The sequence below is a fragment of the Camelus ferus genome, chromosome 35 (assembly GCF_009834535.1).
Source record: "Camelus ferus isolate YT-003-E chromosome 35, BCGSAC_Cfer_1.0, whole genome shotgun sequence".
NCBI classification, from domain to species: Eukaryota; Metazoa; Chordata; class Mammalia; order Artiodactyla; family Camelidae; genus Camelus; species Camelus ferus.
Window position 1 is genome coordinate 13,119,816 of NC_045730.1, and position 25,955 is coordinate 13,145,770.

The following is a 25,955-nucleotide window of genomic DNA, read 5'->3' on the forward strand; positions in this document are numbered from 1 at the left end:
AATGAAAAAAAGATGCAGCCTAGGATCCTTTATCCAGCAAGGCTATCCTTGAGGATAGAAGGAGAAATAAAGAGTTTCACAGACAAAAAAAAAGCTGCAGGAGTTTAGCAACACTAAACCCATGCTAAAAGAAATATTGAAAGGGCTATTCTAAATAGAAAAGCAGCAGGATGCTACAGAAATGAGAAACACACAACTGGAAAGGTGATAACTCATGAATTACAAATAAAGTAAACATGAAATTATAAAATAAGACATACAAATCACTGAGAGTGGGAGAGGGAGGCAGGGAAATATAGAATATTTTTTTCTTTCTTTTTAAAATTTTTTTAACAGTAGGATGGGTTTGAGATCATGTTACTATCAGTTTAATAAAAACAGTTATAGTAATGGGTTGATAGATTTACAAAAAAGGGTAACCACAAGCCAAAAATTTACAAAGGAGTCACAAAAATTAAATAAAATCCATGATAATACAAAGGAAAATTATCAAACCACAAAAGGAAGAAGAAAGGAACAAAGAGGATATACCAATTCAACTGCAAAGATAAGTTCAAAATGGCAATAAACACACATCTATCATTAATTACTGTAAATGTTAATGGACTAAATGCTCCAGTCAAAAGACACAGAGTGGCAGACTGGATAATAAAGCAAGAACCTTCAATATGCTGCATACAAGAGACCCACTTTAGGGAGAAGGACACATATAGATTGAGAGTGAAAGGATGGAAAAGGATATTCCATGCAAATGGAAAAGCCAAAAAAGCAGGTATTGCAGTACTGATTTCAGACAAAGTAGACTTTAAAACAAAGGCCATAAAGAAAGATAAAGAAGGACATTTTATAATGATTAAAGGAGTGATACATGATGAGGATATTACACTCGTTAATATATATGCACCCAATATAGGAGCACCTAAGTACATACAAGAATTACTAACAGAGATAAAGGGGGATATTGATGGGAATACAATCATAGTTGGAGATTTTAACACTGCACTGACATCACTAGACAGATCTTCCAGACAGAAAATAAACAAGGCAACAGAGAAATTAAATACTACAATAGAAAAACTAGATTTGGTGGATATTTTCAGAGCATTACACCCCCCAAAAATAGGATATACATTCTTTTCAAGTGCACATGGAACATTTTCCAGGATCGATCATGTACTTGGGCACAAAAGAAACCTCAACAATTTTAAGAAGATAGAAATTATCTCAAGCATCTTTACTGACCACAATGCCATGAAACTGGAAATCAACAACAGAGAAACAAAGGAGAAAAAAAGGAAAGCATAGAGATTAAACAATATGTTATTGAAAAAACAATGGATCAATGAGGAAATCAAAGCTGAAATTAAAAAATACCTTGAGACAAGTGATAATGAAAGCACAACCACTCAAAACCTATGGGACACAGCAAAGGCAGTGCTAAGAGGGAAGTTTATAGCGATACAGGCCTTCCTCAAAAAAGAAGAACAATCTCAAATAAACAATTTAACCCACCACCTGAATGAATTAGAAAAAGAAGAACAAAAAGCCCCAAAAAGCAGCAGAAGGAAGGAAATAATAAAGATCAGAGAGGAATTAAATACAATAGAGATTAACAAGACAATAGAAAAAATCAACCAAACCAAAAGCTGGTTTTTTGAAAAAGTAAATAAAATCGACAAACCTCTGGCCAAACTCACAAAGAAGAAAAAAGAGAGAGTACAAATTAGCAAAATAAGAAAGGAAAATGGAGAAATTACAACAAACAAAATAGAAATACAGAATATCATACGAGAATATTATGAAAAACTGAATAACCTAGAGGAGATGGACAAGTTTCTGGAAACATACTGTCCACCAAAACTGAATCAAGAAGAAGCTGAACACTTGAACAATCCGATCACTAGAAAGGAAATAGAAATAGCAATTAAAAACCTCCCTACAAATAAAAGTACAGGACCGGACGGCTTCACCGGGGAATTCGACCAAACATACAAAGAAGAACTCATACCAGTCCTTCTCAAACTCTTCCAGATGATTGAAAAGGAGGGATTACTCCCAAACTCATTCTATGAAGCCACCATCACCCTGATACCAAAACCAGGCAAAGACACTACCAAAAAAGAGAATTATAGGCCAGTATCACTGATGAACATAGACGCCAAAATCCTCACCAAAATTTTAGCAAATAGAATCCAACAACACATAAAAAAGATTATACATCATGACCAAGTGGGGTTCATCCCAGGGACACAAGGCTGGTTCAACATACGCAAATCAATCAGTGTAATACATCACATCAACAAGAGAAAGGACAAAAACCACATGATCACCTCAATCGATGCAGAAAAAGCATTTGATAAAATTCAACACCCAGTTATGATAAAAACTCTCGCCAAAGTGGGTATAGAGGGAACATATCTCAACATAATAAAAGCTATATATGACAAACCTACAGCCAGCACAGTACTCAACGGTGAAAAACTCAAAAGCTTCCCACTAAAATCTGGGACAAGACAAGGATGCCCACTATCACCACTCCTATTCAACATAGTCCTGGCAGTCCTAGCCACAGCAGTCAGGCAAGAGAAAGAAATAAAAGGGATCCAAATTGGAAAAGAAGAGGTAAAAGTGTCATTATACGCTGATGACATGTTACTATATATAGAAAACCCTAAAAGGTCCACACAAAAGCTACTAGAGCTGATTGAAGAATTCAGCAAGGTAGCAGGTTATAAAATTAACGTTCAAAAATCAGTTGCATTTCTTTACACTAACGATGAATCAACAGAAAAAGAAAGTAAAGAAACAATCCCCTTTAAAATAGCACCCAAAGTAATAAAATATCTGGGAATAAATCTAACCAAGGAGGTGAAAGAATTATACACAGAAAACTATAAACCATTGATGAAGGAAATTAAAGAAGACTTTAAAAAATGGAAAGATATTCCATGCTCTTGGATTGGAAGAATCAATATTGTTAAAATGGTCACACTGCCCAAGGCAATCTACAGATTTAATGCAATCCCTATCCAATTACCCAGGACATATTTCACAGAACTAGAAAAAATCATAATAAAATTCATATGGAACCATCAAAGACCTAGAATTGCCAAAGCATTACTGAAGAGAAGAAAGAGGCTGGAGGAATAACTCTCGCAGACTTCAGACAATACTATAGAGCTACAGTCATCAAGACAGCATGGTATTGGTACCAAAACAGACATATAGACCAATGGAACAGAATAGAGAGCCCAGAAATGAACCCACAAACTTTTGGTCAACTCATCTTTGACAAAGGAGGCAAGAATATACATTGGAATAAAGACAGTCTCTTCAGCAAATGGTGTTGGGAAAACTGGACAGCAGCATGTAAAACAATGAAGCTAGAACACTCCCTTACACCATATACAAAAATCAACTCAAAATGGATTAAAGACTTAAACGTAAGACAAGATACAATAAACCTCCTAGAGGAAAATATAGGCAAAACATTATCTGACATACAACTCAAAAATTTTCTCCTAGAAGAAATAAAAGCAAGAATAAACAAATGGGACCTAATGAAACTTACAAGCTTCTGCACAGCAAAGGAAACCAGAAGTAAAACAAGAAGAAAACCTACGGAATGGGAGAAAATTTTTGCAAGTGAAACCGACAAAGGCTTGATCTCCAGAATATATAAGCAGCTCATACGACTCAAGAAGAAAAAAATAAACAACCCAATCCAAAAATGGGCAGAAGACCTAAACAAGCAATTCTCCAAGGAAGACATACAAATGATCAAAAAGCACATGAAAAAATGCTCCATATCACTAATTATCAGAGAAATGCAAATCAAAACTACAATGAGGTATCACCTCACACCAGTCAGAATGGCCGTCATTCAAAAATCCACAAATGACAAATGCTGGAGAGGCTGTGGAGAAAGGGGAACCCTCCTACACTGCTGGTGGGAATGCAGTTTGGTGCAGCCACTATGGAAAACAGTGTGGAGATTCCTCAAAAGACTAGGAATAGATTTAACATATGACCCAGGAATCCCACTCCTGGGCTTGTATCCAGAAGGAAATCTACTTCAGGATGACACCTGCACCCCAATGTTCATAGCAGCACTATTTACAATAGCCAAAACATGGAAACAGCCTAAATGTCCATCAACAGGTGACTGGATAAAGAAGAGGTGGTATATTTATACAATGGAATACTACTCAGCCATAAAAACCGACAACATAATGCCATTTGCAGCAACATGGATGCTCCTGGAGAATGTCATTCTAAGTGAAGTAAGCCAGAAAGAGAAAGAAAAATACCATATGAGATCGCTCATATGTGGAATCTAAAAAACAAAAACAAACAAACAAACAAACAAAAACAAAGCATAAATAAAGGACAGAAATAGACTCACAGACAGAGAATACAGACTTGTGGTTACCAGGGGGGTGGAGGGTGGGAAGGGATAGACTGGGATTTCAAAATTGTAGAATAGACTACACTGTATAGCACAGGGAAATATACACAAAATGTTATGATAACTCACAGAGAAAAAATGTGACAATGAGTGTGTATTTGTCCATGAATAACTGAAAAATTGTGCTGAACACTGGAATTTGACACAACATTGTAAAATGATTATAAATCAATAAAAAATGTTAAAAATATATATTTTTTACACTGTTTAATTTCCTTTTATTAAAACTATATTTAATTAAATCATCATATTCAAATTAAATTAATTAAAAATATAATCCTGCAGGTAATCAGTAGGTACTTCCCTACCTCTGGGCTCACCTCAGCTATACAATCTGCCCTCCTGATCATTATCTGCTGCTTAGCACAAGATCACAGAGTTTTAGAGTTAGAACGGACCTCTTAACATGTATTTTAATGATGAAGCAACTGAGGCCCAGAGGGATTAAGCAACCTACTCAGTCACTAAATAAATTCAGAGTCACAAGTACTAAATTCAAGTTCTAGCATTAGCACCCACTCTGTAACCTTGAACAACTTAACACTCATGATCCTCAATTTCCTTATTTGTAAAATTGTAATAGATTATGGTTCACATGATTTTAGGGAGAAGCAAGATGACACAGGCTATAGAAATGTTGATAATGTACATAATGACAAAAAATTTGCATGAACCTTTTGAAGCTCATCAAACAACAGATTTTTCACATGCTGCACTGAGGCTAGATGGGTATTTACTCTGACAGTTGTGAACGATGGAGGGTGTGACAAGCGACGTAACAGAGCTTCAAACTTCCTTTCTGCTTCTTGTTTACCTAAAGCAGACACAACCTGAAAAGTAGAACAAGTTAATGTTTCAATTTCATTATACAAATTAAAGATATTAAGCAGAATATACACATATACATTTAAGTACTGAAACATCACTCAGCAATAGTTCATTTCCATTTCATTTTTCTGTATTGTTTATGTGTTAATAACACTAAGGGAATGATAATACTTCACAGGATTATGCTAATAAACACCTAATAAAATGCCTGACATGAAGGGCTTAGAAAAACACTGCTTCAACTTCAAAGCACTATTAACATTGTTAACATTATCTGCTATGTTTACTCAAATTCAGGATTTCATTCTACTTATTAAGAAAGTAACTGTTACATTATTTCTGTAGAACTAGTTGCTTTCTAATCTCAGATCCTAGAGCAAATTGGTTAGTAACCTTTTAAAACACCAATATTTGAAGAATAAGTAACATTGATAACATCATCCAAAGATTCCTCATGACATCATCATCTTTTTTTTTTAATGGAGGTACTGGGAATTGAACCCAGGACCTCGTGCATGATGGGCATGCACTCTACCACTGAGCTATACCCTCCCCCTGAAATCAGCTTTTTAATATGGTATTATTAAATGTAACAGATACTGTCTAAAAAAGCAGGTAGCAAGGTATCTGTCAGAAATGAAGTGAGAAAGACTCAAAATGACCAAGTTTCCCTGTCATTAACTGAAACTTTTCAAGATACATTTCCCACCATCTTTTGTCATCTTTGACTATACCCTGCCTCACATAAGCTTCATAAACCACTTGCCAGCCTAATAATCTACTAGCCTAAAATATTAGTATTTTCTCAAAGTTTAAACTAAATATTCTGTTACCTTTGATACTTTTTACAAAGGGATGTTTTTTCTTTTTGTAAAATCATATAGTTAGTGGGTTTGAGGCAGAGGTGATGTCAAAGAAAGACATTTGAATCTTCTTTTATAAAACAATGTTAACCATTTTAAAAATCGCTGGGAGAAAAACTGCCAAATGCCTTTTTCTCTTAATACACTCCTTACATAGTAAGTTCTTTGAAATTAGGAAGATAGTTTCTCTTTCCATACTCTCTCGTCCCTTAACATAATCTTTGGAAATAAAATGTAGAAATCGAATCTAAGTCATGACTTCACCAACATCTTTAAAAATTAGCTAACGTTTAAGGGGCTTTACTTTGAACAGAAGACAAAAGATTTGGAAAATACAGAGTTGCTCGCAGGCAGGACAGTAAAGTGGAAAGAGCACAGGCTTGGCAATCAAAGACAATCAACATTCACCGAAGACTTACGTGCTAGGCACTGCCCGCAGCACACAGGATGAGTATTTGTTGAGGGTTTATCATGAGCCAAAACGATGCCAGGTGCTCGCACTTACAATACCTTAAAACAACCTTGTAAGTTAAATATAGCTAACAGTCCTCCAATTTCACAGAAAAGGAAATCAAGGTTAAGGGATGTGAAGTAATTGACTCAAAGGACTGGACTGCAAACCAGGGGCTTGGGATTCCAAATGTGTTTCTTTTCTCATTGACCCTGAGCTCTTCACCTTCAGATCAATACTGTCTCATGATAGGGGTGTCAATTGCAGTCAGTGACATGGCTCTTTAGACCTCAGTCCTCTCACCTGCAAAAAGGGGGAGGAAATCCCCACGAGAAAATGACTTTTAAGATTAGAAAATAAAGGTCTGCACATCACCTAGCACAACTGGTAGCATTTACGCAGCACTCGATAAAGTCTATCATCTCTTTCACCTTAGTGTCAGGTGAAGTGCTCTAAGACTACAAGTGTTTGTTCTCTCCAGGGCTTAAATTCTCAAAGACAGGGATCTTTTCTTGTGCATCCTTGTAACCTCTTCAGGGCCATGCCTACTGCCAGGCACACAACTGCTTTTCCCCCTCCCTTCTTTCCCATTCCTAAGTGTTACAGCAGATACCTCATTCACCTCTTACCTCGGAAGGCATTAATTAAATACCGGCAGAAAGACATTACTATTCATTTTACATTCGGAAAGTAAGAAACAAAGATTGCAAACATTAGACTTCCTTTTAGACTTTTTCTATTTCTCTAGATTGTATAAATATTAGAATTTTTGCTAATCTCATATAACGTGTATATCTGACCTACCTCCTTATTCATGAAGCCCGCTTTGAGATAGTTTTCAACCTCAAGCCTCAAAGATATTTTAGGGAAAACAGACATCTTCCTGTTGCTTATTTCTCCTCCTTCAGAAGTGCTGGAAAACGGAGGTTTTTCTTTCCGAATTAAAGTGAGCGTCTGGACAAGGAATAACCACCCACAACGTGCCGGGACCACCCGACGCCCAGGAAACACGCGCCGCTCACGCCGAGCGAGGAACTTGCACTCAGCCGGTTGAGAGCGGCTTCCCCGCCTCCACCACCCCTGTCCTAGGTCCTTCCTTAGCGACGCTCACGGAAACCACCGCGAGACAATGCCACTCACGTCGCAGAGAAAGAAAAAAGAAAAAAAAAAAACCCGTGAGGAGTGAAACCGTTGCGAACTGGAAACCAGACTGGAATCAACTCAGTCACACTCAACCTTAAGTCTGCGTTTCCAAACCCTCAGCCCCGTTTCTCAGCTGAAAGACGCTTCCGGATCACGCCATTTCCGGCGACGGGTCCCACCCCTCCCTCCCCGCCCACCAATCTGCAACCGTGAACTGCCTCTCCGTCACGTCCTCGGGGTTTCTGAGCTCCGCCCCTAGCGCCTCCACTGGCAGCTGCCCGGGAGGCGAGGCCGGCGGGGTGCTCTTAGGGAGGGAGGGGTAGCTGCCCGGGGCGTGCTAAGACGAGCGTCTGGGCGGATCTGGGCGGGAGGGCCGAGTGCCCGGGGCGCTGGGGAGGGTTGAATGTTTCTGGTCTGAATAAGGTGAGGGCTCAATCGGTTTACCTGCCAGTTGACCTCCAAAGAAAGGGTGAAACCAGAGTTTATTTGTGCCTATTGGCCACTCTTGATTTCATGAAATCACCTCAGCGCTCTTAGCCTCGTAGGTCTGACTTTAGTTGTGAATAAACAGCATTACTGACATTTTCAAAAGCTGGTTTCGTGGTGTGTTAATAACCATGAGTGCTCGGGTAAAACTAGAACGCCCTGGTAGTTCTTACAATTAGCTGAGTAAGGCTAACAGTTAACCTGTGTAAGAGTTGATTTATACGCTCGGGACCCTTGGCTAATCTTTTCGCAGTTACAAATGAGGAAAGATTCACAGGGGGAAGGTACCTAATGAAAGTCATGTAATTTTGTGATAGAATAGGAAACTAAAAATTGTCTCGTGACTTAGTGTTTTTTGTAGCACACTGTGGTCCTTAACACACAACTGTAGGAGAAGTTTTTTCTTAAGTCTTTTTCTCTTTAAATCTCACATGGAGATGTTTTTAAAAGTATATCTATTTTCTATGATCACCAACCAGGTTCTGTAGAAAGTGTTTTATCTTGCAGGCATTATGCCACACAACCACCCTGCAGGACGGTTATCATTATCTCTTTCACAGACGAGTAAAACAAAGCTCCCAGAGCCAAAATAATTCTCCATGGCCTCACAAGAAAGTCAGGATAAAGACTATAGCCACCTAGATTCCAAAGCCAATACTCTGTCTTTCTACCGTGGCAAGTTTCCTCAATAAGTAAACTCATGGGATTCTTCTTGGCTCAGTCACCTAAAAGTGATCAGGAAAATGTGTAGACCCAGCGTTTCCAACGGAATTTTTGCAGCCTTAAGATTGTGACTCTAGCACCAATAATGTTTGGAATCTGTATTGAGGAGGTAAGGAAGAGGAAAGAAGTCGAACTAGATTGTAAACTCTGAGAATATAGAGATTTTACCTCACCAGGGCATACTCAGTGCCTAACACATAAGAGGCACTCAGATACTGAATGGCTAGATGAACAGGTTGATGGACAGCTCTGTAAATTAGACGAAGTGCTGGTAAAGCATATGTTTGCTGGAAATTGGTTCACTAGTTCAGCACACATGAGCAGTGCCAGGACATTTAGACTGTCCTTGGCTAAATATTGTAGTGACAGTTTTGTTGATGAAGAGGCCTCCTGGTGTTCTAAATTGGTCCAAGTTACAAATCTGAAGTTGGCATAGTGAATATATACTGTCTAAGCAAAGGAAGAGCCCTACAGAAATACACCCATACAAGGGTCATTTAGGCTCTGTGTTCTCTGGGGTGATGTGGCCCTCAACATGGCAGAAGCAAAAATAACCTTAGATATAATCATATCATCTTAATCTCAGTTTGTGATGCTCCAAAGCTTACCTTTAACCCCACCCCAAACAAAACAAAACAAAACAACCCTATTCCTCAGTACTTTCGTGAAGTAAACCTGACAGAATTAGGAAAAATTCTAGAACAGCTAGAAATCTACCAGTCACAACTCATCTGGGGAGTAACCAACTAGACTAAAATCACAGTGAACATAATTTTAAAGATTCAGGAGAGTTGTTTTTGTTTAGTTTTGTTCCTATTGGGAAGAACATGCTGTCCCTGTACTCTTGGTTCAAGCCGTGCAGGCAGTTTATCATAGTTAACTAAGTAATAAATTGAATTCAATTCCAGCTGTATCCAAAATTTCCAAGTATTATCCAAAGTTAGCTTATAATAGTTCCTTCTAAGGAATATTAGATAAATGTAGTTTTTAAAAATTTTTTAATTCCCTAGTTGACTTTTTTTTTATCCTCCTGAAACTAGGACTTGAAATATCCCTTTAAGCCTCTATTTACAGAAACACAGACTCATTTATATTTATGGGCCAATTCATAGTCAGGAAAGTTAAGCTAATTTGCATAGGCTCAGTACATACCTTTTCCTCTCTACAGGAGGTTAAAACTTGCCTTTAATAATGGGTAGTTGAAGCACGCTGTCTCACATGTAAGTCTTTTTTTTTTCCTTTGCCACTTTTTGTGGCTTAAATTATATTTATTTAATAGGCAACAATACATTGATATTGTCCAAAATTCCAAAGGTACAAAGGATCTACAGTAAAAACCTCCTGACTGTGCCCCCGGCCCTTGGGAGATAGAGCATAAAAAGGCCCTCGGTGCTCTGGAGACCTTCACATAGGCAGGGGGTGCCTGAGGCCTGCGCCCACCCCCACCCCCCCACTCCCACCCACCCGGATTAGACTGAGGGAGGAGATCATCTAGTGTGTGAACTTGGTGGCTTCCGAGTTCCACAAGCTGGCCACGAACCAGATGTGGGACACGACGAAGCGGGCCATCGTGGAGAACAACACGGTGACCCTACAGCTGGCCAGGGTATCACAGCAAGGCATGCAGCTGCTGCAGGAGGATGAGCGGCTCAGGGGCACCCAGGACAACTTGTGCAAACAGCTGGGGCTGCTTGAGAACTCCCGGAAGGTCATGGCCAGGCACAGCAAAGGCCACCAGAAGGTGTGCCCTCTAGGCCCTCATCACGGGGTGTTTGGCACCGAAGGCAGGAGGGAACCCTAGCGGCCCTGCCCTTGAGGCAAATACAGTCCAGCAGGGGTGGATCAGAATCACGAGGGAGGCTGGCAAGATGGACTCCAGGGGTGAGCACAGACAGGATCGCAGGGAGAGGCCTCACTAGCCTGGCTCCTGACGTTCTGGAGCAGCTCTTCTTCCTGTACCCAGTGTTACCCTCATTATTTTGTAACCTTCCAACTCCTGATCACCCACGGGTTTTTTGTGTCAGACTATGTAATTGTAACCATACCTCTGGTTCCCATTAAAAACCATCATGTTAGTTAAAAAAAAAAAAAAGAATCACGAGGGAGGCAGCAGCAAGGGGATGGGGCCCTCCCTGTGGGGGCTCTGGCCACATCTCTGGTTTATATTTGGTCTAAAGCCCCCATAACTGGTTGACGTGGGACCCAACTCTGGGGACCCAGCTGCTGCTAGAGAGACGCTGGGTTCCCAGGGCCTTGGCTGGCCTCTCTGTCCAGCGGGGCGAGCCCTCACTGAGTCCAGAGCTGGCAGAATGGGGCTGGCTGAGGGTCGATGGCAAGCCCAGGCCACGGCCAACCTGCCACACTGCAGATCATCCTCATGCTGACGGAGAACTGCCACGAGCAGCAGCAGGGCACGGCGGAGGCCGAGCGGCTGCAGAGGCCGAGCGGCTGCGCCTCCTGCTGAGCCAACAGGAGCAGGGCCTCCTGCAGCTGCAGAAGGACAACCAGGCACTGAGGCGCGGCCTGCGGAAGGGAGAGCGGTGGGAGCAGGTGGGAACCCATCCCTTCACGGCCGCACAACACGGGCCAGCGACTTCCCCTCTCTGGAGGGGCCTTGAGGCTTCATCTGTCAAACAGGCTGAGGTCTGGGGCTAGTGAGGGCCCCTGTGGGCTGGAGAGAAAAGGCAGGGCCCATCACCCTAGAACAGGGAGGTGGCTGACTTGTCCTGGTCCCGGGCCCAGGAGCCAGAAAGACCAGCTGAACCTACAGCTGGAGCAGCAGCAGGCCGAGGTGCGGCGGCTACAGCAGCAGCTGGCAGAAGAGCAGAAGGTTCGGGCAAGCCTGGAGAAGGCCCTGGCCCAGGCCACCTCCTTCCTCCGGGACGTTATGCAGGTGAACTGGAAGGGGGTGCAAGCGGAGGGCAGGTGGGGGTGAGCCAAGGACAGAAACTGCTCAGAGGTAACTGGGCCACTCAGAGACGGCCAGGCCCGAGGCCCCAGCTTCCCCTGAGAGACTCCTGGCAAGTCTGTCTTTTTCTGATTCTGTACTTCAGGGGTCCCTTCGAAGTCTCAAAGGAGCTGGATGGAGTCCTCTGAGGCCCTCAGTTTTCTCATTAGGAGAATGGGTATCCCACCATAGCCAGCAAACACTTTGAGAAAACAGGCACTGGGGTTAGGGTCTCCCAGAGGTGGGTGCTGGGGCCTGACTTAAGGACCTGGCCCCATGCGCCCACCCCTACCAGCAGATGCAGCCAGACAAAGAGGATGGTGACTTTGATGTAGTGTTCCAGCTGCAGTGCAAGGAGATGTTGCAGCAGCTGCTGGTGATGCTCAGCTCAGCCACGGTCCTGAGCCCCAGATGGCTGGGTGTTCCCATCGGGGGAGCCAGCCCTGTGGCCCGCACAAGGAGAGGTGAGTGAGTGACCCTGTGTGACTTCAGAGGAAGCAGCTGTGGGACTCGTCCAAGGGCTGTCCTCAGCTGAGCCTGGGCTGGAAATCCGGATCCCCAGAGCCTCTCTGAATCTCAGCTCCTTCATCTGTGAAATGGAGGTGATGACACCACCCTCCCTCCGCAGACAGTCCAGGACCCAGCCACTCAAGACCGGGTCTCTGCTGCAGCAGCTGTCCAGCATCACACCCTACCAGCTTGGGGACCTGGGCCTGGTGCCTCGATGGATCCACATCCCACCCAACCCTGAGGACCTCAGGCTGCTCTCACACACCACCCATGTGGGAAACTTATAGGCACATGGCAGCCTTGAGATGAGGGTGCCAGGGGCCCCAGGGACAGCAAGATGGCAACCCTGGGTGCAGATCATGGCTCTACCATGCTGTGGCTGTGTGGCCTTGGGGATGTGGCTGGACCTCTCTAAGCCTCCATTTTCCCATTCATAAAATGGGCTGAAGAAAGGTGTGCCAAGACCTCAGTGGGCTAAGACATGCCCACACATCCCCTGGGAGAGGGGCTTGCTAGACCCTGTGGGCCCTTCCTCCAGAGGCAGGGGGAGGTGGGAACGCCCTGAGGAGGCCTCTGCTTCCAAGTGGGTACCTTTAATTTTACAGATTCACACCTCTGGTTCTCCAAAAAGGTTCAAAAAGTTTAGTCTTCCTGAAGTTTCCCTACTTTCTAAGTAGGACACAGAGAGACCAACCTCCTCTCCTAGAAATGGACCGCTCCCGCTATAGTTGCTCCCTTCAGTCCACAGGTGGCCTGGGGGCAGCCCAGAGAAGAGTTATATAAAAACAGATATGACAGGTCAGCGCGGCACGTCTGTGGATGTGGCTGGGCATGTGGGCACAACAGGCAGGCAGGCAGCTGGGTCCACTGGCATCAGGGGGCCCAATGAAGGCCCCTGGCTCCTCTAGCAGATGTGGTCCAGGAGCAGGTCAGCGGTGCGCTCCAGCAGTGGAGGCAGCAGCTCCTGCTCAGCTGGGGAGAAGCGGCCCAGCACATGGGCCTGCACTGCATCTGGGTGTGTCGGGCGCCCGATGCCCACCCGCAGCCATGCCATTGCCTGTTGGGGAGCCAGAGGGGCCCAAGGGAGCTTTGATGAGGATTGTTGGGGGCCCTGTACCGGCCCACTCAACTCAGTGCCGGACAGAGGGGCAGACTCACATTGGAGTTGAGACAGCTAATACAGGAACGGGCTCCATTGTGGCCCCTGGCACTTCCTCCCAACTTCAGAGCCTGTTTCCCCAGCGGCTTGTCCAGCTCATCATGGACCAGGTAGACCTCCTCAGCAGTCAGCCTGAACAGCTCCGCGGCCCTGTGCCCGTTGATGTTCATGAGCTGCCGTGGCCAGAGGAGGACCAGCTAGGCATCACTGAGTGAGGCCAGGGGGAGGTCGGTGGCACAGTGCCGGTCACGCGCCCGACTCTCCACCACACCCAGCCGCCGCACCAGCTGCCCCAGCACTGCCATGCCCATGCTGTGCCGCATGCCAGGCATTCCAGTGTTCCCCAGCCCGACCACCTGCGGGTGGCACTGGGGAAACTGAAGCCCAGTAACTCTACCCATCCTCTATCTCACAGCGGCCTCTGGGGCCCAAAGCCGAGGAAAGTAAATGGAAAGCTGGGCCGGAGTGTGTTAGGGGCTCCAAGAGCAGGCCAGGAAACCTCGGAAACTCCAGAGGGCCAAATGGAAATTGGGGCCCAGCAGGGTGGAATGGGAGGGTGCCCCAGTGTAGGAACGGAGTTCCTGGATGTTTGGAAACCCACTGAAGCACTAGACCCATTTCTAGATAAGAAAACTGAGACAAGAAACTGGGGGGATTTTGCCAAGGAAACAATGGCAAAACTGGAGCTAGGACCTGGGAGCCCCTACGCCGTCCCCAATTCCACTCACCAGCCACCGCTTCCCCAGGGGCCGGGGCTCCAAAATGCATCGGTTCATGGCCCTCCCTACTCAGCCACAGTCCCGTGCGCGAGAAGCCTGGCTGCCCCATGCTGCCCCTCTCACATGTAAGTCTTAAAGTGTCTTTGAACCATACACAAACCTGGGAGGACAGCATACACTCCTCCTTGTAAAGGTAACAAAATAGTTTGGCGTCTTAAAAGGCCACATTGCCAGGGTTAAAATCTACCACTTGACTGAAGTCATAGTCTTTTCAAATATTAATGACAAGTTTGGTGGTTGGGTGTTGCCTAAACAGCTGAGATCTGGGCTCAGTTTGAGTATGTAATCTCAATAGTGCTGGGTTTTATTCCCAAAATCCACTTAAAAGTTAATGAGATGCAGAGAAATGTAGTTTAAAATACTAAATAAATTTAATCATGCACATATAATACAAAAATATTTTCCTTTAATAAACATTGTCAATGTCTTACTTAATGGGAAATAACTTAAATGTTACAGACAAACAGCCCAGCAGATAAATTTTTAGTATTTACTTTTTAGACCATATACTTTTTCTTCAAAATCTGCACATACTCTTGACGTGCTTTCAAAACCAGATCTTGATTTAGATTTGAGTCATCCGTAGATCCTAGAAGAGCTCCATAGGATCCAGATTCAAATTCAGCAGCAGCTGGAAAGAAAATGAAATAATTAGATTCTTTATCTAAAATATTTCATAGGTAACAAAATATAAGTTAGTTTAAAACAAAAGGTGAGACCTTTCTAAGTATTAAGGAGAATGAAAAGTATCTACATACAACTACAACACAAAACACAAGATTACTACTCTAGACTTTGCCCATGGTTGCACGTTGAATTAACTGCTTTTGTGGCTAAGGATCAGAGCTCCTGGTTTTCTCATTCTTCATTCATTTACTCAGCAACCATGTGCTAAGGCACTGTGACAAGCACTGGAATCACAAGATGAAGATGACACAGTCCACCCTGGAAAATCATGTACCATAAATTGGAAAAATAGATGAACAGGCAATTTCCGTACAGAGTCATAAATGCCATGACAGGTATAAAAGAGGGCACAGGTGGAACACTCAGAAGGGACGTCCAGCTTTGTGTCAATACTGTCCGCTCTTTGGTGGCCATGATATGTAAGCAGAAACCTGAAGGAGGGGGAGAAAGTGCGGGAGGGAAAGGCAAGAAGCAAACACACAGAGCAGAGGCAGGAAGGGCACCCGCGGAGCTGGACGCAGTCTGACCAGACGCTGGAGCAAAGGGCGGAGCAGGGGAGGAAAGAGACGCGGCTGAACACTTTGGCAGGAGCCAAACTGATGTGGGTGTTTTTCTCCCAAGCTAAGGAATTTGGATTTTTTCCTGAGGGCAAAATGTTAACCAGTGACAAAGTCAATGACAGGAAATTTAATTGTCATCCACCAGGTGACAGCCACATGAACTGTGATTGCTTGAGTCTGGGGTCTTTGGCCTCAGTCACTACCAGTAGCTTGAGAAGCTGATGACCTCCATGCTTTTGAGAACAGGTCTGTGTGCAGGTGACAGGCTCACGGGGACAGCAGGAGAGGAAGGGTACAGCCAGAAGTAGAGAACACAGACTTCTTTTTTAAAGCTATGGATCATGATGAAGAAATGAGGAATTAAGTATATATTTCATTATGAGTGGATAAGCTTTCACATTTTTCATTAGATACATATAAGAAAAAAATTTAACATAGATCTGTTATTCAAACAATGGAAATAGATACCACTTACTATTTACAGTTTATTTCAGAAATCAATGTCTAAATTTGACTCATAAATTTTCACAACATACCTTCTTCTAGTTCTCTAGTTATATTCTTTTCCAACTCCTCCCGCATCTGAAATAAGTCAAATATTATTTATAATGTTTAAGTTAAACAAGAGACATTATCACAGGAATGAGAGCTAGCTTATGAAATATGGCCTTTAAATAATACTTTTAGAGACTAGACCTAACTTGGGGATTGCTTAAATAGAAAAATAATCACATGAATAAAATAAAATAAATTCCTACTTATTTTGATTTTAGATCATTGAGAACATATATATGTAATGCTATGTAGATTCATCTGATGAAAAGTACAATAAATATTGGCTTATTGAATACACATAATTTCAGAGGGTGATATTTGATCTTAATGGTAAAAAAAAGTTTAAGCAATTCAAATCATATTTACACTGAATGCATTACTTTGCAATTCTTAGAAAAAGTGCCCTTTATAAAAGTTTTTTTACTTTAATGGATTTTTCCCTAAAATGAGCTGTCCATTCTTGTGCTTTTATAAAACTAAAATTTTAAGGTCTGTTCTATGCTAATAATTTTTTCAGCACAGAATCTTAAATACATAAAATGAAGAAAGTGGATCTCTTGTAATGTCATGTGAAAATTCTACTGGCAAAAAATTAAACAATGTATTTTTCTCTCTTTACATGACTAAAACATTTACTTCAGAAAATCTGCTTGAAGAAAGGGAAAAGAGAGGCTAGCACCAGTTTTCAAACTTGGTTTTTGATTCCCGACTTTCTAGAGTTAGAAACAAGGAAAACAATACATAATCCTTTACCTATAACTTCGTTTCCATTCTAGAAGTTAGGGCCAACTTTTTGAAACTTGACCAATTACAGTTACCTACTTCATTATGAAATGTGTGGGGGACATTTCAAACTACAAGTGTCCCCATCTAGAGTGTTCTTTTAAAAATTTTCTTATAAAAGGTATCTTCTTACCAAACAGAGTCTAAAATAGTATACTTAACAGAACAAACACTGTGGTGATAACAATAACATGATAGTCAAGGCCTCTGTAAATTTGGGATGCAAAGACAAAATTTTTGGCTAACATTTCCCAGTATTTTGGACTGTTTTCCATTAACACTTTTCTGACAAGAGCATTCTAGAGAGGCCTTATACAATGAATAATATGACAACAGTACCAGACAGGTCTTGTGAAGTGAATAACTCCTAACAGATGAAGGGAGAAGCCTTTACTGAAGTAATTTCATATAACCATTAATAAACACTATGCAAAATGTAGATCACATTTTTATATGAGTTGAATGTAAGATTACTATCTTTTCCCCCACAAAGCTCTTTTCCTAAATAGGTACTTCTTGGACCTTTATGTTTATTTCTAGGTGAGGACTATGTCCCAATGGTGGAAGTAGTCTGAAGTCCAACATTAATAAGGAGAATGCATCTGCAGTTTTACTTAAACTTTTCCATTTAACAAAAACATAGAAAGGTGAGAAAATTATACACAGGAAGACAATGTATCAGCAAGTTTTAATTCTAATGATTTTTAATTAGGAGGATTCTCTCATAACTGGCAGTTTGCAGACTATGTCCCATAGAAATGGAAGGTCCCACTGGGGACACTGCAGGATTGAGGGACAGAGAAGTCACAGCTTCAGAGTCTCCATTGTTCCTTTACCTCAACAGCTCTACTTGTCTCTGTTTTATATAATACAGTTTCATGGGGGGAAAAATGTTTTCTGAAAAGGTTCTTTTCTTTGAATAAAACTGTTTCAATTGTCTTTCTTTGAAAAAAAAATTTTAAGGTATGAAAATCATTGATTTAGTCAAAGTCTCTAATTTTACACAAAAGGCAACAGGTTCAGAGAGACTAGCTTTCCTGAGGTCACAGAGCCAATGGTCTTCTTAGTCTAGAGTTCGATGCCAGCTACTTTCCTCATATTAAGGGAAAACACATAAAAGTTTAACTATAACTGAGAGAAAATGAATATATAAAACTTTGTCATGTAGCTCAATAATGTTTGAGGCATGAGACATGAAATAGTAGCTTTATAACCAAAATACACATTTTAAAGGCATGGACAAGAATAAAGGGACCAAAGTTCAGTATCATGACTCCTATTAGTAGCAGTCACTATACTCAGTTTATAAAGCACAAAATTTTTCAACCACAGGAGAGGGAACTTGAATGAGAAAAATGTTAAGTTGAATCAAGAAAGCTGAAATTGAGGAGATTCTTCCTTAAAAGAATATTCGTTTCCTCCAAATAAAACTCAGTTTACCAGAATCAGTCAACAAACAAATTTAAGTTATTTTGTGGGTTATTTCTAGCAAAATTTAAAACACAAAACAGATTTCTCTTTATCCTCTAGCATACCTCTATCCAATCTCTCATCATTAGTTGGTGTGTACAAAAGACAAGAGCTTAATCTCAATTATAATTTAAATCTGGTCAGAATTTACAGGCGAACTTCATTTCTTTGGGCTCAAGCTTCCACGTGAGGACTATCACTCCCTTTGCCCTCCCCTAACTGCTGAATCTGGGAGAAGGAACTAAGAAGTGCCTCCTTGGTTCTGAATCTCCTCCTTGGAAACCTGTGTCTGCCCACAGCCTGGTGAACTGGGGTCTGCAGTTGGCAGAGCCCTGGGTGGGGGTCAGGCACCTGCTTCTTACCCTCAGCCTGCCTGAAGCACCTTGTTGGGATGAAGGATTCAGACCCCACTGTGGCTGCACATCTAAAGCACATCCTCCAATTCTTTCGGATGCTTTAGGACCTCACTGACTCAGGACTGCCTGACTCCTAGGTTCTGAACTCTGGAGGGGAAAAGAAGTGTCATTTGCCACCTTCCCCACCACAGTTCCAACAAGGAAGATGGCCAGACCACACCTGGAGAAACGTGTCTTTCTTCCCTGACTTTGTGATTAGTGCACATTGTTCAAAACAACCCCACTTTAAAGCAGGGAAAAGTTGAAAGGAACATTTTAGAGAAACATAATGAAGCCAATGACAATACAAAACACAACAAATACAGATAAATGTTCATTCATTCAACCATAATGTATTACCATTCAATTATATTTGAGATCACAGTGGGGGAGGGTGTAGCTTAGTGGTAGAATGCATGCTGAGCATGCACGAGGCCTGGGGTCAATCCCCAGTACCTCCATTAAAAAAAAAAATGAGCTCACAGGCTGGCAAATAATGTTGTCCTCTCTTTCTGAGGTCAGTTTGATAAAAATACATTCACCACACATGTACACACACATGTTCATTTCCAAAGTTAATATATTTTCAGATTATTGATACTTTTAAGTTAAAATTTGGTATCATTCTTATTTTAAGTGTTATAAAAATAAGTACAACTATGGAAATGTAATACAATCAAGCCATTTAAACCACTTTGATTCATTACCCAATTGTAAATAGGTTAATGTATGAAGGAAATGACACTTGTCAGTTTGTAAATAGTAAACACATGTACTTGGCTGGAGAGAAAAGAAATGAGAAAGAATTTGTTGATCGAGGAGCTGAAAAATTAAGTACATTCAAAAAAGCGAATGAAAGAAAAAGAACTGGAAAAAGTTGAGCGATTATCTTTCAAAAGATAAAATGCCTCCTCATTTGTCCATTCAGACAAAATGAAATGAGGGCAGGAGGGAGTCCACAGAGCAGAGAACTGATACCAGAAACAAGGTTACTGAACTCTGCCTCTGCCTTTTGAGAAATGTTCTTAACTACTGTGATAGTTTGATTAGAATTAAAATTCAGAGTGGATGTGCCCTGTCTTGGAAGGCTACTTTTAAAAGAAACATGACCAGATTCTGCTGAGACATGTGCTGTGTCATGTAAAAAGTTAAAAAGTCTTAGGAATATTAATCGTTTTAGCTCTGGTGCACTGGTATAATCCCATTTTGAAAAAGAGTTGCTAAACTGAATGGACATTTGAGAAATTTAAAAATTACTTAAATAAATTAGAAAATGTTCAAAAGTGTCAGTAACACACCAAAAGTCCAAAATCAATCAGTGTAAAATTTAATCTTCATATTTAAAATAGATTTGAATGACATTTGTTAACTGTTTGTAGCCATGCATTGTGTTAGCACACAGATACTTAAAAGCTCTTGAGCATAAATCTTGAAAATAGAGAAATTTTATCTGTATAAAGTTGTCTGGAATCAATTTTTAAGTTTTCAGTTTTTAGAAAAAAATTCTATATGCAAGAAAATCTAACAGTGATGTAACTGCTCAGGCTAATTGTAACTTTTTGTATTTTATACTAATATAACTAAATAATATGACTGAGTAAAACTGTAAAATTACTTCTGACATATAGGACAAAACATCCCAGAAATAAATTAGAATGTGAAATGAGGGTAAACATTAGCAAAACAGATATGGGGTCATCTGCTACCACTACAATGGTGTCAAGCAACAAGGCTGTACTTCACATAGTGGTGAGAGAGGTGATAAATCCAGGTGTTATGAACATGGAAAAAACTTGCTTCGACAACCAGCACGACTGAAATCACAGACTTAGAGCAATAATTTATTATAAGTATTTTCCATCAAATTAGAAAAAAAGGCTGAGTAAGCTAGAACTTCACAGTAGGGACAGTCCAAAATGTTAAAATCTTGCAAATAAAGGAGAATGATAAATTCAATCCCAAAGCCATTTTTAACATTTTACTTTCTAGAATCACAGCTGAAAAGCTTTATAAGTCTGTTGTTTCGTAAAGCCCCATCCCAAAACCCATCCCTTCCTGTCATTTTAAACAGTATGTTCACAGCTCTCATAGCACTATTTTATGTTTTCCTAGCAGAAATAATTGCATCCCTAACAATTCTAGAAGGCATTTTCTTTCTGTAAGCCTAAGAATTCTGTAAACAGTAACTGTATAATAACTCTTGTGAGGTGCTCTGTAGTGATGATGAAGACGTGTCTTTGCATGTGGATAGAGAAGTGCTTTTTAATCTCCCTTGCTAAATCTAGCATGATTTGGCCCCAAGGCCCCACAGAAGAACTATGTGTACCTTGGAACTACAGCACTGAATTTAAAATAAACTATTTTTCAATTTATCTAGAAGTACTAAAAAATAAACAGCTCTTTCCTCCAAAAAAGTTAAAGGAAAAAATGTTCTCAGGAATTTTCTCTTGCATTTGCTTTTGTATTCACACACTTTCACTGTCATCTTGTAAAATGATACACTGACTGATATTTTTGGTGACAACTAGTGAGAACATTTCAAGTTTGCATCACTCTTAGCAACTGACAGAAGGGTTGGCCATGCATTTTCTTTCTGCACCATGAAGTCCAGTCTCACAACTCTGAAGCACTTAGGCCCAACTTAGCTGCAACACTCAGAAACCTGAGCTTTTTTCTTCTATTTATTTTTTATTTTATTATGACATGAAGCCAAGTGAGAAAAAACAGGTTGAGCCCTCACTTAACAAGGGCCCATGCTACCTTTCTCTGCATAAGCAGATCAAGAAAACACCATCAAACCATAAACCAACATGCACTGATTTAAATGGCTGTTTTAACAACAATGATACACAATGAAAACTAGTTGTAATTTAAAGGCTCCCTATCATTGCCACATCGGTATTTCTACAGGTGAGGGCAAGACAGAGACATAAGTGAACTTCATCTTAAAAATTTAAATATTTGCTTTACTTGACTACGTATTTAGAAATGTTCTACAATTGCTCAGTAAGACATTTTATAACAATTAAAATAAAAATGCTGTAAGTAAAATAGCAATTAAGGATGTATTCTTACAGAAGAAAATCATAAAAATTTTAAACTTAAAAACAGAACTTAATGTTTTTAGTGTTACAAGTTTATTGAATTCATAAAAAGAATTTATCTTGGATTCCTTTAAATAAAAAACATCTGTATGTGATTAAGTATCTGGATTTCAATCATACACATATGCTTAGGGGTAGAAAAACCAGGGTACAGCAAAACTTGAAAATTACTATGAACCAATGCCAAACTGGAATCAATCAGAAACTAAGCTAAACATCGGAGAGTATATCTCTGGTTATTAGGTAATAATATTTAATTTCTAAAATAGAATTTAAATGCAACTTTTAAAGAAATTTAAAATTTGTCAGTTTAGTTGCGTTTATTGAATAAACTTAATGACAGGTATCTCTTGAAAATGAGAAATCCAGGGACTTAAAAAATTTATAAAATTTCCGTCTCCTTTGTTTATTCGCAAAATTATGGCTTTCACTTAGTGTGCATGAGTCAAATAAACAACTCAGAATTTCACCAAATTAAAAATAAGAATTATATCAGAAATCTGAAACCCAAGGGAAAAAAAGATAATATAACTAACCTTGGCCAAGTAAGTCTCCATGCTGTTATCTGAAGGGCGTAGACTTGAGGTAGAAATCATTAAGTTTTCTCTTGGAGTAAGACTTCTATTGAGCACTAAACTATTACTAAAGTTTCCAACACAAGGCGGCTCGAGGACTGGCCTCATATGAAGAGTGCTGAGTAAAGATTTGTTCTGCTGTTTCTCCACCAGAAGTTTAGTACTAATCTCAGCCAGCCTCTCATTAGCCCTGTGAGGATTGCAAAACAAGAACTGCATTCATTTCATTTTTTCCTAAGTGATGTACATTTTTAAGTTTCCATAATAGTAAATGGATTGTCCCATTTAACTGTTTGACACTGAAAATACATCAGAGCAGAGCTACTATAAACAATTACAGTTTAAAACTGTCCTACAGAAGGACGTATGTGCCTGGGGGGGGGTCCTAAGCTAACAAGTACTTCAAAGTGGGGAGACTCAGAGATGGAGACACCTCAACAGGGGACCCCCCCTGCCTTCTGCACCAGCTGCATCTTGACATATTTACCCTCAGTAAACCAGTTTAGAGATAAAAAATAAACCATCCGTCAAAGCCATTTTCAAACATTTGCTTTCACCACCTTTATATACACTTTTCACTCATTACCTTGGAGAAATTAAGCATGTGGCACTGAGGAACAGGTTAGAGCCATCACCTCTGGGGGGAACCAGAGGCAGAGTTGGTGATGGAAAAAAGGACAGTGCCAGGGGCAATTTCAAGTGTCCCCCACTTTCCCAAAGTTCACTTTGTGTTACTTTGCTTTTACCAGAGGCCTACATCAGCACCTTTTTTCCATAACAAAAAAAAATCTGAAATGGATTTTCACCTTTATGAAAAAAAGGCAAAAAGTCAGAATGGTGCTGTGTGTTTGTTTTAGCCAGAGCCATTAGAGGCATCATGCACCCCGAGCAGGGAGACGGGCCCCACCGAGCTCCCTCCCCAGAACCACACTCAGCATCTCAGCATCACACCGCCGTGACTTTGGACTGTGTCTGTGAGCATCTGTGCTTTATTTGTTTTATGCATCCACCAGCAAGATGTGTCCTAAGGGTAACTGCCTCTTTGCTTTATGCTGCTTGGGCTTCTGAAAGGTTTCATAGGAACACTCTACTTTTGGATAGCGGGGAAACCTGTAGCTTCTAACACTGTTACTCAGGCACCAAAGGTGGGACCTGCCCTTTCTGCCTTCCACATACCCCCTCAGGCAGGCCGCCATATTCTTTTTAGCCACTTTGTGAACTATTATACTGCCCTTCACCCCTAGGTTAATTTCCCCCTATTTCCCAAGCATGCCTTTACATAGAGGAGACAAACTTAGACGGATACAATAGTTTGTCTCAGGGCGCCTTCTTGTGGTGATACCAAAGATCACAATCAAGAAAGTACATTCACCAAACACCAGGATGGGACCCCTTGGGTTTAAGTTGTACTCTTCAAAAAAATAGTTAATTTTAAACCCATTAATATTTTTACTTATGGAAATTCCAACAAGAAATTTTTATAATAATATTGCTGTCTAAATTACAAAGTTTGCAAAACCCCTAGCTTAAAGACTAGATCAGGTGAAATATATGAAAATACAAAAAATAAAGTCATGTGAAACCAACAAAAGGCAGGGAGATGCAAACTGCCCTGGACTAACATTTTAAAGGAGAGTTCATTTACTAACATCATTTCCCAAAATTATGCTTTAGAGGCAAATGAATGAGCTAAATTTATTTTCTATGATTCTATGTTTTGACTTACTTGTTTAGTTTATTTGCCAATGACTTTCTAACTTTTAGTTCTTCTAGGTAGAGTTGCTTGTATTTTCCCAATTCTGCTTTATTTTCTTCTTGAAAAGTTTTCATTTTGGAGAGTTCAGCTTCCAGATCTTTAATTCTGAGTTCCATTTGACTTCTTATTGAAGCATTATTAGTCTCTCTTAACTGCTCTAAGTTTTCTTGAGATGCTGCTTGCATCTAAAGCAAATTAAAAGAATACATTTTAAAAGTAATTATAACCTGAGTAATTACAGTAAATTAGTTCCCTTTAGTTTTGAGTCAATGATTCAGAGAGCAATTTTAAATGTTTAAAAAAAAAAAAAAAAAAGCTGAACTTTAAAATCCTTATCAATGTCAACTGAATTAAATCTGAATTATAAAATTAAAGTTGATTCATTCTTATCATGTGATAATTCAAAGAATAACAGGACCAATTTAAAATTTCAAAAATTGAACAATACAACATAAGAGTAATCCAAGAGTGTGGTACAATATTTAAATCACAATATTTTCTTTTCCTCCTAGTAGTCTTGATTTATACCAATTGGTCTTAAAATGATTCTCTAGTGAGAACTGTTCTGAAAGATCAATTTAGTGATAGTAATGATGGAAACTGAAATATTTAAAGGGAGTAACAAATGCAGACTTCCTTCCAGAAATCTACAAAAACAAACTGCTATATGGGAACTAGAGGAAGCACATAGAATGTATACATCCGAACTGTAATTCGCAGCGAAGTCAGTTAGAGCACAATACAGATCAATTTGTTCACCTGTAAAAACAGGTTGACTTCTTTTAATTTTTCTACTACATCCTGTCTTGCTCGCTCTTCAATCTCCCGTTTGTACTGCTCTACTTGACTGTGTTCCACTATATTCATTTCTAGGTGACTTTTGAGGTTCACTACTTCTTCTTCCAACTTCTTTTTATTCTTCTCTAGTTTTTCACATTTCTTTTGCATCGATTTCATAGATAATAACTCCTGTTGAAGAAGTTGATTTTCTACCTCCAGATGGAGGTATTTTGAAGATGCAGATTCCAGTTTTGCTGTAAGATCAACAATCTGCAGGAAGAAGATAAAATGGTTTGGTAATGAGGTTAGTAGACTGAGAACAGCCTAACTCAAAACCAGTACCAAATGTTGAAATAAATTCAGTTCCAATAGAATGGTATTGACATTATGGAATGGAGAAACTTGAATTACTCAGAAAATCAAGAAAAAAGTTCAAACCACCAAGAGTCACAAAAATATATTCTTCACTGTCACCATCTTTGTTATACATTTGTACTTGATTTTATACTCTTATTTTTCTGTAATTGTTTCATGTCTTTCCTATATAAAATGACCATAAGGCACCTCTTAGTAGAAAGTCTCTTACCCCTTCCTCCCCCAAGTCTTAACACTCCATGATTTTTGAAGAAGTTTTAGGGAGATCATATTGAGTCACTTAGGGGTGAGTTAATAAATGCCTCCTAAAATAAGACTTTGAAAATAAGACTTAATTAACATATCTTATAAATAAGGATTCTAATGCTATAAACCTTTCTCTGAACTACAAATATTTTATACTAGTTTGAATTGCATTCCAAGGAGCCATAATTTGCAGGGTTAAGGAGAAATCCATCTCCTAGTGTAGTGGTTTAGAAAGATGATCCATACATTTTTCTAAACAAACAAAAAAAGCCTTAATTCTTGGAATCCTTTGTTACTCTCCACAAAATAACA

At 40.3% G+C, this 25,955-nt stretch overlaps 2 protein-coding genes, 1 non-coding gene and 2 pseudogenes across 14 annotated transcripts in view; 1 reads left to right on the top strand and 4 right to left on the bottom strand.

Moving 5' to 3' along the window:
• The window catches only part of NSUN6 (NOP2/Sun RNA methyltransferase 6), a 39,111-nt gene extending 31,199 nt beyond the window's left edge, over nt 1-7,912 (bottom strand). For 2 of the 5 annotated variants that reach the window (XM_032473651.1, XM_032473649.1), the window contains exons 1-2: nt 7,415-7,911; nt 5,143-5,298 (exon numbers count right to left, since the gene is read on the bottom strand). In XM_032473651.1, coding sequence (XP_032329542.1) covers nt 5,143-5,298; nt 7,415-7,489 — 231 coding nt within the window. In that variant the 5' untranslated portion in view covers nt 7,490-7,911. Of the gene's footprint in view, nt 1-5,142; nt 5,299-6,578; nt 6,914-7,414 lie in introns of all 5 variants that reach the window. The other 3 variants (XM_032473653.1, XM_032473652.1, XM_032473650.1) reach the window with 3 other exon arrangements.
• On the bottom strand, nt 5,777-5,848 carry TRNAD-AUC. Its single transcript has one exon. It is a non-coding gene; the product is annotated as a tRNA-Asp (tRNA).
• Nucleotides 7,913-8,370: 458 nt separating the features above from the next.
• LOC102508412 lies at nt 8,371-13,190 on the top strand (annotated as a pseudogene).
• Nucleotides 13,191-13,218: 28 nt separating this feature from the next.
• LOC102508655 lies at nt 13,219-14,406 on the bottom strand (annotated as a pseudogene).
• A 311-nt stretch (nt 14,407-14,717) lies between these two features.
• Nucleotides 14,718-25,955, bottom strand: part of ANKRD26 (ankyrin repeat domain 26) — a 73,884-nt gene continuing 62,646 nt past the window's right edge. For 7 of the 8 annotated variants that reach the window (XM_032473637.1, XM_032473638.1, XM_032473639.1 and 4 more), the window contains 5 exons: nt 25,002-25,292; nt 24,213-24,427; nt 22,448-22,676; nt 16,141-16,186; nt 14,855-14,988 (listed from right to left, as the gene is read on the bottom strand). In XM_032473637.1, coding sequence (XP_032329528.1) covers nt 14,855-14,988; nt 16,141-16,186; nt 22,448-22,676; nt 24,213-24,427; nt 25,002-25,292 — 915 coding nt within the window. Of the gene's footprint in view, nt 14,989-16,140; nt 16,187-22,447; nt 22,677-24,212; nt 24,428-25,001; nt 25,293-25,955 lie in introns of all 8 variants that reach the window. The other variant, XM_032473632.1, reaches the window with a different exon arrangement.